This window comes from Polypterus senegalus, chromosome 6 (assembly GCF_016835505.1).
Source record: "Polypterus senegalus isolate Bchr_013 chromosome 6, ASM1683550v1, whole genome shotgun sequence".
Taxonomy (NCBI): domain Eukaryota; kingdom Metazoa; phylum Chordata; class Cladistia; order Polypteriformes; family Polypteridae; genus Polypterus; species Polypterus senegalus.
The window spans coordinates 185,055,135-185,069,470 of NC_053159.1; the positions used below are offsets into that span (position 1 = coordinate 185,055,135).

At 44.3% G+C, this 14,336-nt stretch overlaps 1 protein-coding gene across 1 annotated transcript in view; it reads left to right on the forward strand.

Annotated features, from left to right (window-relative positions):
- osbpl6 (oxysterol binding protein-like 6) overlaps positions 1-14,336 on the forward strand; it is a 225,461-nt gene that overhangs the window by 165,298 nt on the left and 45,827 nt on the right. The window contains exons 13-14 of the mRNA XM_039757717.1: positions 4,078-4,215; positions 9,192-9,279. Coding sequence (XP_039613651.1) covers positions 4,078-4,215; positions 9,192-9,279 — 226 coding nt within the window. The remainder of the gene's footprint in view (positions 1-4,077; positions 4,216-9,191; positions 9,280-14,336) is intronic.

Below are 14,336 nucleotides of genomic sequence, written 5' to 3' on the forward strand. Positions count from 1 at the left end.
GCGACCCGAGTTTTCATAACAGTTTTAATCTCGCCCCTCTATCGTTTTTTTGAAAGGAGCCCACTAATACCAATTTGTTCTTTTTTAATTAATGATATATCATAGATGCATATTTTATTATACCTACTTAACTTTTATCGATATTTATCTAACTCTATATTTATTTTTCTAGTATCAGAATGTAGTTTAAGTTCATTTCTTTTGGTTTTGGTTTTGATTCTTGTTTTCTTTTTTTCACATCTTCGCGCCCCCCTTTTTGTTACTTTGCGCCCCTCTTAGGGGGGCCCACCCCACAGATTGAGAACCACTGCAATAGACAAAGGGAGAAGATCTGATATGGAGTGGCAGATTGTTCCAAAGAGAGAAGAGAAATGAAGGAGAAGAGTCAGGTGGAGAACTTTGAGAATCATCAGTAACTCCACATCAGCAAAACCGAGGAACTGCTTATGGACTTTCATCGCACCAAAGAGCCTCTACACCCGAGCACTATTTAGGAGTGTATTCTTAGAAGTACTTGGGGTCCACATTACTGACAGGTTGGTTTGCTCTTGTAACACAGAGGAACTTGAGGAAGACTGCATTCTTTAAATATGGGAAGTGACATCCTTCACATGTTCTCCAACTCTGTGATGGCCTGTGTGGTATGCTCGGCTGGTGACGTCACTTCAAAAGAGGCCCATCGAATCAACAAGCTAATTAAAAAGGATAGGCACAGGTATAAGATACACTCTGGACCCTCTGGACGTCATAGAGAAGGAGAGGATGAAGACAAAACTGAGTGGCATAATGAACAACACTTCACATCCTCTCTCAGATAGACCAACACTGTGGTCTATCAACCAACAATGTATTCAGTGGTAGTGTGTCAAGAAACGCTACTGTGATGGCGCAGGCTTTGCTGATAGGTTGGTTCACGCAATGTATTTCTTTTGAGCTCAGGTTGCTTCCCCAGCAGAGCACACCGCAGAATACCACACTGGCTACTATGGACCAGTAGAACATTTCCAGCAGTTTGCTGCACACATCGAAAGACCTGAGTCCCCTTGGGAAGTCCAGTATGCCCTGGTCCTTCTTGTGTTGTCAGACCAGTCTGGTTTGCTGTTTATGTGGACCCCCAGGTTACTTGTTGCTCTGCACCACTTCCACGTTCAGTCCCCCAGCTTTTGTTGAAGCAGGCTGACATGGCAGGGGCGCCCTCAGTCCCAATGCATGCACTCGGGAGACAGCAGAATTAAGTTTTATTGTATGGCGCGCATGCAATGAGCCCCCAGAAATGGGCACTCTTTGTCTTTTATTATAATTCTTATCATTTCAGTCATTATTCTTCCTCATCTGACTTCTAGCATACCATTGCTCAAGTCTTGCCCCCAATAATTCTTAGTTTCCACTAGAATCCATGAAGCCTATGGAAAAACTCCTCATCCCAGCCCACCTTAAATCCCTTCACACCTTTCCATCAGCGTCTTTTGTTTTGTAAATACGTCGATCAGCACAAGCACCCTGCTGTCCCATCGCTTGCCTTGACGGAGCTCAACTCTCCCAGCTCAAGCCAAGTCTCCTTATTTGTGTGTGAGGTGAGGTGCTTGGAGATGTATCGGGTACTTAATACATTATCTCGTTATTTGGAATACATGCATTTCATGTGTGTTCTGTGCCTACAAAGATCTGGGTAAGTGTAGGATGAAAGGAAACAAATGCAAGAAATGCTGAACACATACCTAAAGCAGAAACTATTTTCATGTTACAGTATACTAATAATGACGAGAAGTGTATAATGTGTGAAGGCTTCAGTCCAAATATCAAATTAACACATGCGCTTTTATTCAAGAATATAACCAAAGTAAAAAAAAAAAAAAAACATTCAATTTACATGTGGCAGTCAAACGTCAATCGGCAGAAAGCTAATACGTATTCCTGGATGGTGCAGAGATAAGAACTGCTGTCCAACAACTAAAAGGTTGCCGGTTCGAGTCTCAGTGCTTTGCATCTTGAGTAGTGAGCTGCTATTATTATTATTAATATAATACTGGGGGGCTTTGCCCTCTGCTTGCTTCGCTTGCCATCGACCTTGCCCACACTACGCGCTAGCCTCCTTACGGTTCTGCCACTCACGTATGGGGATGTGGATGTACAATTTAACCATATTTCTGTTTTCATGGGAATTGTTACATTTGCATCAACTCGACGTATAACTGCCCGTGAATGAAGTTCGTTTCTTTCTCTCTAATAAATAAACTGACTTTTTCGAATGTTTGTTCCTGTGATTTGTTAATTGTCATAGCAAAAGCTATTGTAACAGGAAACTGTAAACGTTTTAATACAAATGGCATATGAAGATCTCCTTTGGTGTCTAATGTTATCCCCTGAAGATGTACTACATTACCTTTCTTGAATACATCCTTCTTTCTACAGTAATTGGTGCCGTGGAAGACTGGACAGTGTTAACGGTTGTAGATATTCTTCGGGATATACAGTAAGTAAGTTGATGTTCGTGGGACTTGAAAAAAATCTGTCTTCCAAAAAGACTTGTCGCATCGAAGATTTTTTTTTATAAAATAGAGAGGTAAAAATATACATTTGATTTGAGTCTGTAACACCCGGTGTAAATTTCGGCTATTTGTAAAAGTTAGCGATTTTTGTTTTATTCTCTCAGTGACGTTCACGTGGTACAACGAACTTTCCTCTCCCTCTGTGAGCTAATGCCGTTCTTCTTCATTCACTGTGGATGATACCTGCTAAGAACTATTTGTTGTACCAGCAATTAAAGATACGATGTCCTGTGACCGCTATCAGACATGACAAAGGCAGGACCGTAACAACAGACAGCTTCTTGCCGTTGCTTTCGCCAGTTAATAGACTCCTGCACTGCAACACAACTCTGCTTGGCATGACAAAGTAAAATGGGACTTCCACCTGCCGCTAAAGTCACTTCAGTATGCAAGCAATTCGCCGCGCTAGTGTTTAGAGCTGGCAGTGCCATGCTACCGGTGTAGCTTGCTGCTTGTACTGATCGACTCATTTATAAAACAAAAGACGCTGATGGTAGAGGTGTGAAGGAATTTAAGGTGGGCCAGGATTACGAGTTTTTTCATAGGCTTCAGGGATTCTAGCGTTAAGGGGGTGTAAAACCCCGCTCTGTTCATCTTCTCTGTCTGATAAGGGCTATCGTCTCCCCCTACTATCTCAGCTTGCTTGCTACATTGATTGACAACCAAAGAGTTCACATCTAAGCGAGGGACCCGTCCTTCTCCATCACTCCTGCACGTCAAAGCTTTGGCTTAATAAACTCTTGGTGGTTTCTGGCTCATACAGAACAATAAGAAAATGTAGGCATAAGTATTTTTAATCCTAACTCTTGAATCTTTAATGCTTAGTAAGACATAAGGTCTACTTTTCTCAGATGCTAATAATGCGTAGAGATTTAACAATTTTAAGAATACAATTTTCTGTACTTTCTGCACATATCTAAAGACCTGAGTCTCCTTAGGAAGTCCAGTCTGCCCTGACTGTCCTTGTGTTGTCACTCCTGTCCGGTTTGCTGTGTATGTGGACCCCCAGGTACTTGTAGTTCTGCACCAATTCCACATCCTCCCCCTGGTGACTGGACCCAGAGGCTCATTGGCACGCCGGACATCCATCACCAACTTGTTTGTCTTACTAATGTTGAGTTAAACCACAAGACGAAGTCCTCCACGACTTTCTCCTACTCTGACTCGTCCCCATTATTAAAGCAGCCTATTGATGGACGAGTTATCTAAAAATGTCTGATATTGTGCTGGAAGTCCATCGTGTCGAAGTGAGCAGGAAGGGAGGCAGGACAGGACAGGACAGTTGCCTGAGGTGCTCCAGTATCACACCCGACCATTTCGGACACCTAGCCCCTCAGCCTTACACACTGCTGTCTGTTGGTCAGGTAGTCCGTGGTGTTGTCCTGGAAGTCTGTCACGTAGAGGTTGGATGTTGCTCTTCACTGAGTGCGGGTGCAGAGCATGGACCATTAATGACTAACCCACCATCCCTGCCCATCGCTCTGCATCCTCATCACTTCCAGTCTCTGTGTGTCTCTCTCTTTTCCAGCCCAGCGATCAAATCCATGTCGGCATCCCCCTGACACAGCAGGTCTCCAATGAGAGCAGGCTCTCCATGTCGGAATCCGTTTCGGAATTCTTTGATGCACAGGAAGTGCTTTTGTCAGCAAGTTCATCTGAGAATGAGGTAAGTACCTTAGTGGGGAGGGGGCTCTGTATGTGTGTGTGTATGTGTGTGTGTGTGTGTGTGTGTGTATTGTTGAGCGGCTGGGAATTCAGATAAAGCGTTATTGATGTCTCACTTGTGTTTCTGACAAGTGAAAAATTAATGAGACACGCGTGAACAGGCGAGATAAGGCAGACAGGGAAGGCAGCGTCTGAGTGTAATTAAACACACGTGGCGGTGGTCTGCCTTGCTGGCCACTGATTCTTGGAGTTCTCCCAACATTAGTCACCGATTTGGACTACTGGGACCATGAACAGTTGATTGCTAATGATCGCCTCCTGCCAAAACTTTGCATTTTGTTGGCACAGGCTGGCAAGGACTAGCACTTTGATCAGTGCAGAATTTGCCCTTTCAAAACAAGAGGACCCTCATCAAGCCAGACCCCAAAGGTGGATAGTGCTGCGTCCACATCCTGCCACCTTTGCAGGCACAAAACTTGATATTAGAGTTTGACAAATGAGAGGAGACCCTTCTGTCCATAAAGCCCATCTGTTTCGCTAATGTTGTCTCAACATCTCATCCGGATTCTTCTTAAAGGTTATCAAGGTTTCTTCTTCAACTCCACGTCTCTGTAGTATCTTCCAGATTCCCGTGACTCTTTGCATAAAGAAGAGCTTCCTGGCTTCAGTCTTAACTGCACGTCCCCTTAATGCCCACTGATGTCCTCGAGGAGGTGATTCACCCTTAAGATGAAAGAATGTTGCCGGATCTACTTGATCGATGCCTTTGAGGATTTGGAAGACCTGGATGAAGTCCCCATGTGGTCCCCTCTGCCCGAGACGAAACATTGAACAGTACCAATTAATATACAGTTAGGTCCATAAATATTTGGACAGAGACGACTGTTTTCTAATTTTGGTTCTGTACATGACAACAATGAATTTTAAATGAAACAACTCTGATGCAGTTGAAGTGCAGACTTTCAGCTTTAATTCAGTGAACAAAACGATTGCATAAAAATGTGAGGCGACTAAAGTATTTTTAACACAATCCCTTTATTTCAGGGGCTCAAAAGTCATTGGACAAATTAAATAACTGGAAATCAAATGTTCATTTCTAATACTTGGTTGAAAACCCTTTGCTGGCAATGCCAGCCTGAAGTCTTGAACTCCTGGGCATCACCAGACGCTGGGTTTCCTCCTTTTTAATGCTCTGCCAGGCCTTTACTTTCAGTTGTGGTTTGTTTGTGGGCCTTTCTGTCTGAAGTTTAGTCTTCAACAAGTGAAATGCCTGCTCAGTTGGGTGAAGATCAGGTGACTGACTTGGCCATTCAAGAAGTTTCCACTTCTTTGCTTTAATAAACCCCTGGGTTGCTTTGGCTGTATGTTTTGGGTCATTGTCCATCTGTATCATGAAACGCCCGCCGCCCAATCAATTTGACGTCATTTAGCTGGATTTGAGCAGACAGTATGTCTCTGAACACCTCAGAATTCATTCGGCTGCTTCTGTCCTGTGTCACATCATCAATAAACACGAGTGTCCCAGTGCCACTGGCAGCCATCACACTGCCTGACTCCACCTTGTTTTACAGATGATGTGCTATGCTTTGGATAATGAGCTGTTCTACGCCTTCTCCATCCTTTTTTCTTGCCTTCATCATTCTGGTAGAGGTTGATCTTGGTTTCATCTGTCCAAAGAATGTTTGTCCAGAACTGTGTTGGCTTTTTTTAGATGTTCTTTAGCAAAGTCCAATCTAGCCTTTCTATTCTTGAGACTTATGAGTGGCTGGCACCTTGCAGTGCACCCTCTGTATTGACTTTCATGCAGTCTTCTCTTTATGGTAGACTTGGATATCGATACGCCGACCAAGCCCTGGAGAGTGTTGTTCACTTGGCTGGCTGTTGTGAACGGGTTTCTCTTCACCATGGAAATGATTCTGCGATCACCCACCACTGTTGTCTTCTGTGGACGTTCAGGTCTTTTTGCGTTGCTGAGTTCACCAGTGCTTGCTTTCTTTCTCAGGATGTACCAAACTGGAGATTTTGCCACTCGTAATATTGTAGAAATTTCTCGGATGGGTTTTTTCTGTTTTTGCAGCTTAAGGATGGCTTCTGTCACCTGCATGGAGAGCTCCTTTGACCGCATGTTGTCAGTTCACAGCAAAATCTTCCACACGCAAACACCACACCTGAGATCAACTCCAGGCCTTTTATCTGCTTCATTGATAAGACATAACGACGGACTTGAACACACCTGCCCATGAAATAGCATTTGAGTCGATTGTCCAATGACTTTTGAGCCCCTGAAATAAAGGGATTGTGTTAAAAATGCTTTAGTTGCCTCACATTTTTATGTGATCTTGTTGTTCAACCCACTGAATTAAAGCTGAAAGTCTGCACTTCAACTGCATCGGAGTTGTTTCATTTAAAATTCATTGTGCCAATGTACAGAACCAAAATGAGAAAAAAGTTGTCTGTCCAAATATTGATGGACCTAACTGTATTTGGCCCTTTGTGACGTCCTCTCCATCTGTGCGAATGGTTCTGTTAAGCATAAAGACTCGTTAATTGATTTGCCTGACATGCTGAGACTTTTTCATTTTTTTTTTGCCATAACGTTTTATGAAATAAAGACCTGCTTCACCTGGGCTTGGCGTTTGTATGTGTAAGAGTGATGCCAAATGCCTGTCACTCTCAGAACTCCAAATAGGGGACTCATTGTCACCAGCACTAATAAACATGAAGGTCTCCTCGCAAAGCCCTATTTGGGCTTTATGCCACTTACCAGCCAAACAATGTCTTACTTTGGCCGCAGTTGTTCTTCCTGTTGAGCTGCAACGTCCTCAGCCAAGATTACCCTGCAAAGACGAACAAATGGCGGCTCTCCTTGCACCTGGTGATCTAATATTGACTTTTTTACGTAAATTCCTCAAGATCAGGGTTTCTTAAACTATGGTTGTGGCTGGTGGGCCGTGAGTCACTGCTGTATTCAATGTGAACGGGTCATGTTGGGTTGGTGAAGTGAGTCACTCTGGGTTGGTTAAACAATCGACAATCGTCCTCGATCCTCCCCAGTCTCGCTTTGGTGATCGGCAGGATATTCGCTTATGATTCTAATTCTTACTTTGTCTTTTATTTCTCTTTCCTTCATCACGTAAAGCACTTTGAGCTACATTAGTTGTATGAAAATGTTGTGGACTTGACCTGGACACAGACAGGCGGACATGTTGTTCTTCAACCACCACACAAATACAGTACAATACTTATGGTCACTAAGACCCAGTCCAATGTGCACAAAACACCCCAACACTCAGTCCTGGCCACAAATGCCTTCTTCTCAGGCCGCCTCCACACCTCTCTCACGCCTTGTCCTCCTTCCACCCGACTCTAGCCTCGAATGAAGGGAGACGGCCCCTTTTATACGCTCCCGGATGAGCCCCAGGTGGCTCCCGGGATTCCCTCATTGGCCACGCCCCAGCGTGGCGGAAGTGCCGGCTGTTCTCCCGGCAGCTCTCCGGGTGCCCTTCTAAATCTTCCCCCCAGCACTTCCTGGTGTGGCGGAAGTGCTGAGGTCACAAGTCCCCAGGGCATTGGGGCGCCTCCTGGCGGTGACCACGGGCCCCTACAGGGTGGGGCTTCCATGCCCTGAACCCGTGGCCCCTAAAGCAACCAGGAAGGCGGCCCCCACGTGATCCCAGATGGGCACACGCCCATTTCCAGTCCTCCAAGGCGTCCCGGCCGGGTCGTCGCCCCTGGCATCTGCGACAATGTGCTATAGAAATAAATGTTGTTGTTGTTGTCTTCTGAGCACATCGTCAGAAATTAACGTGACGCGTACACAAGTTGCAGTGCCAGCAAAAATATGGGTACCATGTGAGTGAATTTAAAGTTTGGGTATGTGATGTCAGCATCGTTGCTTACTATCAACATGTAATGGCAAGCTGCATTGCAGCTCCAACAGAATAAATCTGCGGGCTACGATGTTTGACGAATGGCTGATTGCGGTGAAGCAAATCATCACACTTAAAGACATTAGCACGTCAGCATTTATGGCACATAGGCAATGCAAGGGTCGCATATTCCCTATCGTAATCACGCGATACGTTTCAAAGTCTCCCATGCCACCTTCGGGGTCGCCTGTTACCTTCACAACTGCAACAATATGCAAAGAATTTTTATCTTTAACATCTTTCTTCCTTCAACTCCCAACACAACAAAACTGTTCCGTTCGTACCTTTCGTTTCTTTAAATAGTCAAAAATTAGTCTGAAGGGGACATGCAAACTTTTGGACTGCCTCGGAAGGAGTACTTGGTTTGAAGGCCCAATGAGAGCCCAAATAACGAGGGCTGAAAAAGTTGAAAGGAAAATACAACACCTACAGGAAGCCATTAGAAGGTCCATTTCTATTGAAGGAAAAGGGGATACAATTAAATTGAAGGTCCCTTTTCTTTCCACGATGGACTTGGGAGAAGGCCTGGTGGTCCTGTGAGAAGTGACGCTGAACTTAAGGTGCGACTCAGAGAAACTTCCAGACTACTAAGGGAAAAATGTGTCATCGGTGTACGGACATTTCAAGGAGCTTTTTTACCGTTACTTCATTTGTATTAGTGCATTAGCAGCTTATTTCTGGAGTGTTTTGTACCGTAATTCGTGCATTTAGGGGCGCGCCGTAGTGCGGGGTTTCCTAAATATTTGATTTATTGGTTGTGTGAATGCTCCATACTCATAATCACAATTTTCTTTCTATTTATTGATCTTCTATTGGTGTGTTCTGTATTTGTTGTGTGGCTTGTATGACAGTAGTGTTGGTCCATCTCTTATGCCTTTTCGAGCAGTGCGTATTATAATCGTGACATCTCGGGAGCAGGAAAAGGGTCTCGACGAGTGTTACAATGGAACAAAATAATCAAGTGTTTATATCAGTGCCAACATGCCCAGGATGAAGAGGATTCCCTCAATTGAAAACGCTTACCAATTAATGTCTCTTTTTGTTGCAGGCGTCAGATGACGAGTCCTACGTGAGCGATGTCAGTGACAACATTTCAGAGGACAACGCCAGTGTAGCTGACAGCATTTCCAGGCAAAGTATGCATTTCCTTTTCTGGCTAGAATTACCGTTAGAATGGTGTTTTACCAAACGGTGAAGACCAGGGGCTGAGGGGCAAGCAGTGGTCTTCAGCTGTTAGATAGATAGATAGATAGATAGATAGATAGATAGATAGATAGATAGATAGATAGATAGATAGATAGGAAAGGCACTATATAATATAGATAGATAGATAGATAGATAGATCAATAGGAAAGGCACTATATAATATAGATAGATAGATAGATAGATAGATAGGAAAGGCACTATATAATATAGATAGATAGATAGATAGATAGATAGATAGATAGATAGATAGATAGATAGATAAGGAAGGCATTATATAATAGATAGATAGATACTTTATTAATCCCAAGGGGAAATTCACAAACTCCAGCAGCAGCATACTGATAATAACAATATTAAATTAAAGAGTGATAACAATGTAAATATATCCCCCCCGGGTGGAATTGAAGAGTCGCATAGTGTGGGGTCTCCTCAGTCTGTCAGTGGAGCAGGATGGTGACATCAGTCTGTCACTGAAGCTGCTCCTCTGTCTGGAGATGATCCTGTTCAGTGGATGCCGTGGATTCTCCATGATTGACAGGAGTCTGCTTAGTGCCCGTCGCTCTGCCACGGATGTCAAACTGTCCAGCTCCGTGCCTACAGTAGAGCCTGCCTTACTCACCAGTTTGTCCAGGTGTGAGGCATAGGCATCCCTCTTCTTTATGCTGCCTCCCCAGTACACCACCGTGTAGAAGAGGGCGCTCGCCACAACCGTCCCGACGGCTCTGCCCACGAAGTAGTGAAACAAAACAGTGAGGAGGGCCCTGCCTGGCTCCCCATTCCTGACGTGATGCTTCCCCCTCCCCTCAGCCTGCAGCCTTTGTCTTGAATTACCGCAAATATTTCATTCCTGCAAGAGAACTACAGTATGATACTGAGCGCAATAAGAGAAGTCGCAAAATCTACCAGAATGTTCAAGCAAATTATAGAAAAACCCCATTCTAAATCCCTTAAGTAGTTCTCTCGTTCACTACCTAAGCAGAGGTAAGATACGACACGAGGCTGGCATGTGAGTGAGGAGGGCCCTGCCCCCTTCCCATCGGCCCCCTGTATGTCTCTCGGATTTGCTCATATAAATCGGCACCGCAAGGGAACTATGATTCTTAGCGCGATGAGAGAAGTGGCAAAATCAACCGGAATGTTCAAGCAAATTATTGAAGACAACCCGATCTAAATCTGTTAAGTAGTTCTCTCGTGAAAAGCGGACAGACAGACAGACACACAGACAATGGATTTTATGTATAGCGAGAGATTTGTAATGACAGTTTGGATTGTGATGGGGTAAACGTGTGGGAGGCAACGGCTCTTTGCTTTTGAATGAAGTATTGTGCACTAAACCAAAGACTGTGTTTGGTGCTGTCTTCTTCCCCACTCCCCCCTTTGTCCCCCACAGTTCTCTTCCTTTCTGCCATGTCCCCCTCTTGAGTAGTTTGCTGTAAGTCATAGATGCAAGCTTTGATAACTTTGCGGAGATTGCTGCTGCCCAATTTTTTTGCTTATCCAGCACACATCAGGGTCATAAATTTTGACTAACAAGGATCTCACCCCAGTGGTTTGCAAGTCATCATGTGACAGACGGGCGCAGCCTTTAGCATTTTATAGACGTTTGCTTTCTTGCTTTCCATTTTTTCCTTTCCCCGGTTTGTCAGGACTGCAGCTGCGCCTCACCCCGTTACCGTTTTTCTATTCATGTTTCATATTTTCCCTGATCCGTGACTACCATTCTACTTCTGTTATGTTTTTTGTATTTGTGATTTTGTCCTGATCCCTCATGTCCCTCATTATTCTGATTTCTTTCGGGCCACCAGATCAGCTCTCTCAGGCACAGCAGTCACTTGAGAGGATAATAAAAGACCACAGTTTTCATAACCTCTGTTATTTTTTCATTTTTTTTTTTAGCATCACTTTTTTGAGATTATTATTCATTGGTTCAGTTGTTTATTATTTCTTTTTTAAGGAGTTTCCTTTTACTTGCATGAGTGCATTTCTGGAAATGTCTTAATTTAATTAGGTTTCCAAGGACGTTATTGTGGCTTGTAGAGAGTACGGTGAAATTCGTACGTGCGTTTGTCAATCAACATGCAACACGTTTCTACTCTCTAGCGCCATCATGAGTAAGTGTAACAGCCTTACCCATTAATCGTGGTCGTGTAATGTGACGTAGCCAGCGACTCACTCCAACAAGTCCGTGACTCATCCCGCACAAGATCAAACAGGTTAGATTTTAACTTTAGGTGGTTTTATGTACGAGTAACTTCACCTCCAGAGATAAGGATGAAATCAAGTGTGTGCAGTCGGAACTGAAGAAGCAGACCTGTGAGGGGAAAGTCTACTACAGAGATAAACCTGAGCACAAGTTACAACAAAACGACATGAAGGAATTGTGGAATGGGATGAGGACTATTAAAACATGTTAAACATGCAGAAAAAGGTAATAAGAACAAAGCTAATGAACTGAAACAGTTTCTCAACAGTTTTAAGTCATTCTTGTTGGTCCAGCCCACCCCCATATCCCCCCAACACTGTTAGCCTCTGCGTTCAAGCTGAGAAGGTCCCAACTCAGTCTGCCACCTGCACCCTGCGCGACCTTCCCCTACAGCAACATTACACTTGTGGTCTCCAGCCCACCTCCACTCCCTGGACTGTGTGTCTCTGCTGATCAAGTCAGGAGCGAGCTGGGAAAACTCTGTATGGACATGGCTTCAAGGCAGGATAGAATCCACACCAGGGTGCTGAAAACCAATTCCAGCAAGCCCTGTGGGGTCCTGCAGCACCTATTTTCCCTTTCCCTGAGTTTGCAGAAGGTTCCCAGGCTGTGGAAAGCATTCTGTGTGGTTCCAATGACAAAGAAAGTGCATTACAGTGATCCCAAGGACTTCAGACCAATTGCTCTTACATCAGCCATCATGAAGACCTTTGAGAGACTGGTCCTAAATCAGCTACAACCCCCTGGTCTCAGAACATCTTGATCTTCTGCAGTTGTCCTATCAGGTACATGTAGGTGTGGAGCATGTTGTGATCTCCATACTTCAAGCGTCTATGCCCACATGGACAAAATCCGTCACCACAGTCAGGATGATGGTCTTTGACTTTTCCAGTGCCTTTAACATCACCTGCCTCATCGACTGTGGAGTAACCTCAAGGCTTTGAATCTTGATGCCTACACAGTCTCCTGGATGATGGACTACCTGACCAACCGACAGCATTGTGTGAGGCTGAGGGACTGACTGTGAGTCGGAAATGGTGGGGTGTGATACTGGAGCAGAGTACCGTCCTGCTTTCCTTCCTGTTCACTTCTCTACAGAGCAAACTTCCAGCACAACATCAGCCATTGCCATCTACAGAAATGTTCAGATGACTTATCCATCATAGGCTGCATTAATAATGTGAATAATAATAAGAAGAATTGTGAATTTCCCCTTGGGATTAATAAAGTATCTATCTATCTATCTATCTATCTATCTATCTATCTATCTATCTATCTATCTATCTATCTATCTATCTATCATATAGTGCCTTTCACATCTATCTATCTATCTATCTATCTATCTATCTATCTATCTATCTATCTATCTATCTAATGGAGATGAGTTCAATCAATCAACATTTATTTCTATAGCACATATTCATACAAAAAAATGTAGCTCAAAGTGCTTTACAAAATGAATAGAAAAATAGAAGACACAATAAAAGATAAACATAAGTCAACATTAATTAACATAGAATAAGAGTAAGGTCCGATGGCCAGGGTGGACAGAAAAACAAAAAAACTCCAAAGGCTGGAGAAAAAAATAAAATCTGTAGGGGTTCCAGACCACGAGACCACCCAGTCCCCTCTGGGCAATCTACCTAACATAAGTCAAACAGTCCTCTTTGTATTTAGGGTTTTCATGGAAGGACTTGATGATGATGGTCACGTAGACTTCTGGCTTTCAGTCCATCAATGTTGGTGCATCATGAAGCTTTGAGTAGGTGGTAGAGGCGCAGGCCGCCACCACAAAGAAACCGGAAAAAGAAACAGAAGAGAGAGTTGAGGTCAGTACAGATTTTGGAGTACAGGAAAGTCGTAGAGGACTTCCTCTTGTGGCGCAGGGACAACAACCTGCAACTGAACATCAGCAAAACAAAAGATCTGGTGGTAGACTTCCAATGTGCCAAGGAACCTCTGAGACCAGTCACCTTTCAAGGGGTGAGGCGAAGATATTGGAGGATGGCCTGGTGGGTGTCAAGAAGGGCAGCAAAGAAGCCAAGAAAAACATCAGGGACAGACTGATATTCTGGGATTGGACTTCTGAGGACTGCTGGGCTAAAGTCATTGTCTCTGATGAATGCCCTTTCTGATTGTTTGGGGCATCTGGAAAAAAGAAAAGGTGAGCGGCGCTACCATCAGTCCTGTGTCACGTCAACAGTAAAGCATGCTGAGACCATTCATGTCACGTGGGGTTGCTGCTCAGCCAAGGCAGTGGGCTAACTCACAGTTTTGCCTAAGAACACAGCTATGAATAAGGAATGGGACCAAAACATCCTTCCGAGAGCAACTTCTCCCAACCATCCAACAACAGTTTGGTGACCAACATGATGGAACCCAGGGCCATGAGGCAAAAGTGAGAACTAAGTGGCTCGGGGAACAAAACATTAGAATTTGGGGTCCATGGCCAGGAAACTCCTCATACCTTAAACCCACGTCCATCTTAATGCATATGCATGCTGTGCAGTTGGCAGGGGGCCCCATGCTAATCTATGTATGTCGTGACTTGCTGAGTGGTAGTGCAGGTAGGAGCCACAGTGGACTCCTTTGCCCGGGGGGCTATAATGCTGTTATGACAGCCCTGCTTAATCCCATTGAGAATCCTCAAGAGGTGGGTGGACAAACAAAAAGAAACACCAATTCTGACAAACTCCAAGCATTGATTATGCAAGAAAGGTGAGGGGGCTGCCATCAGTCAGAATTTGGCCCAGAAGCTGATTGCCAGCCTGCCAGGGTGTATTG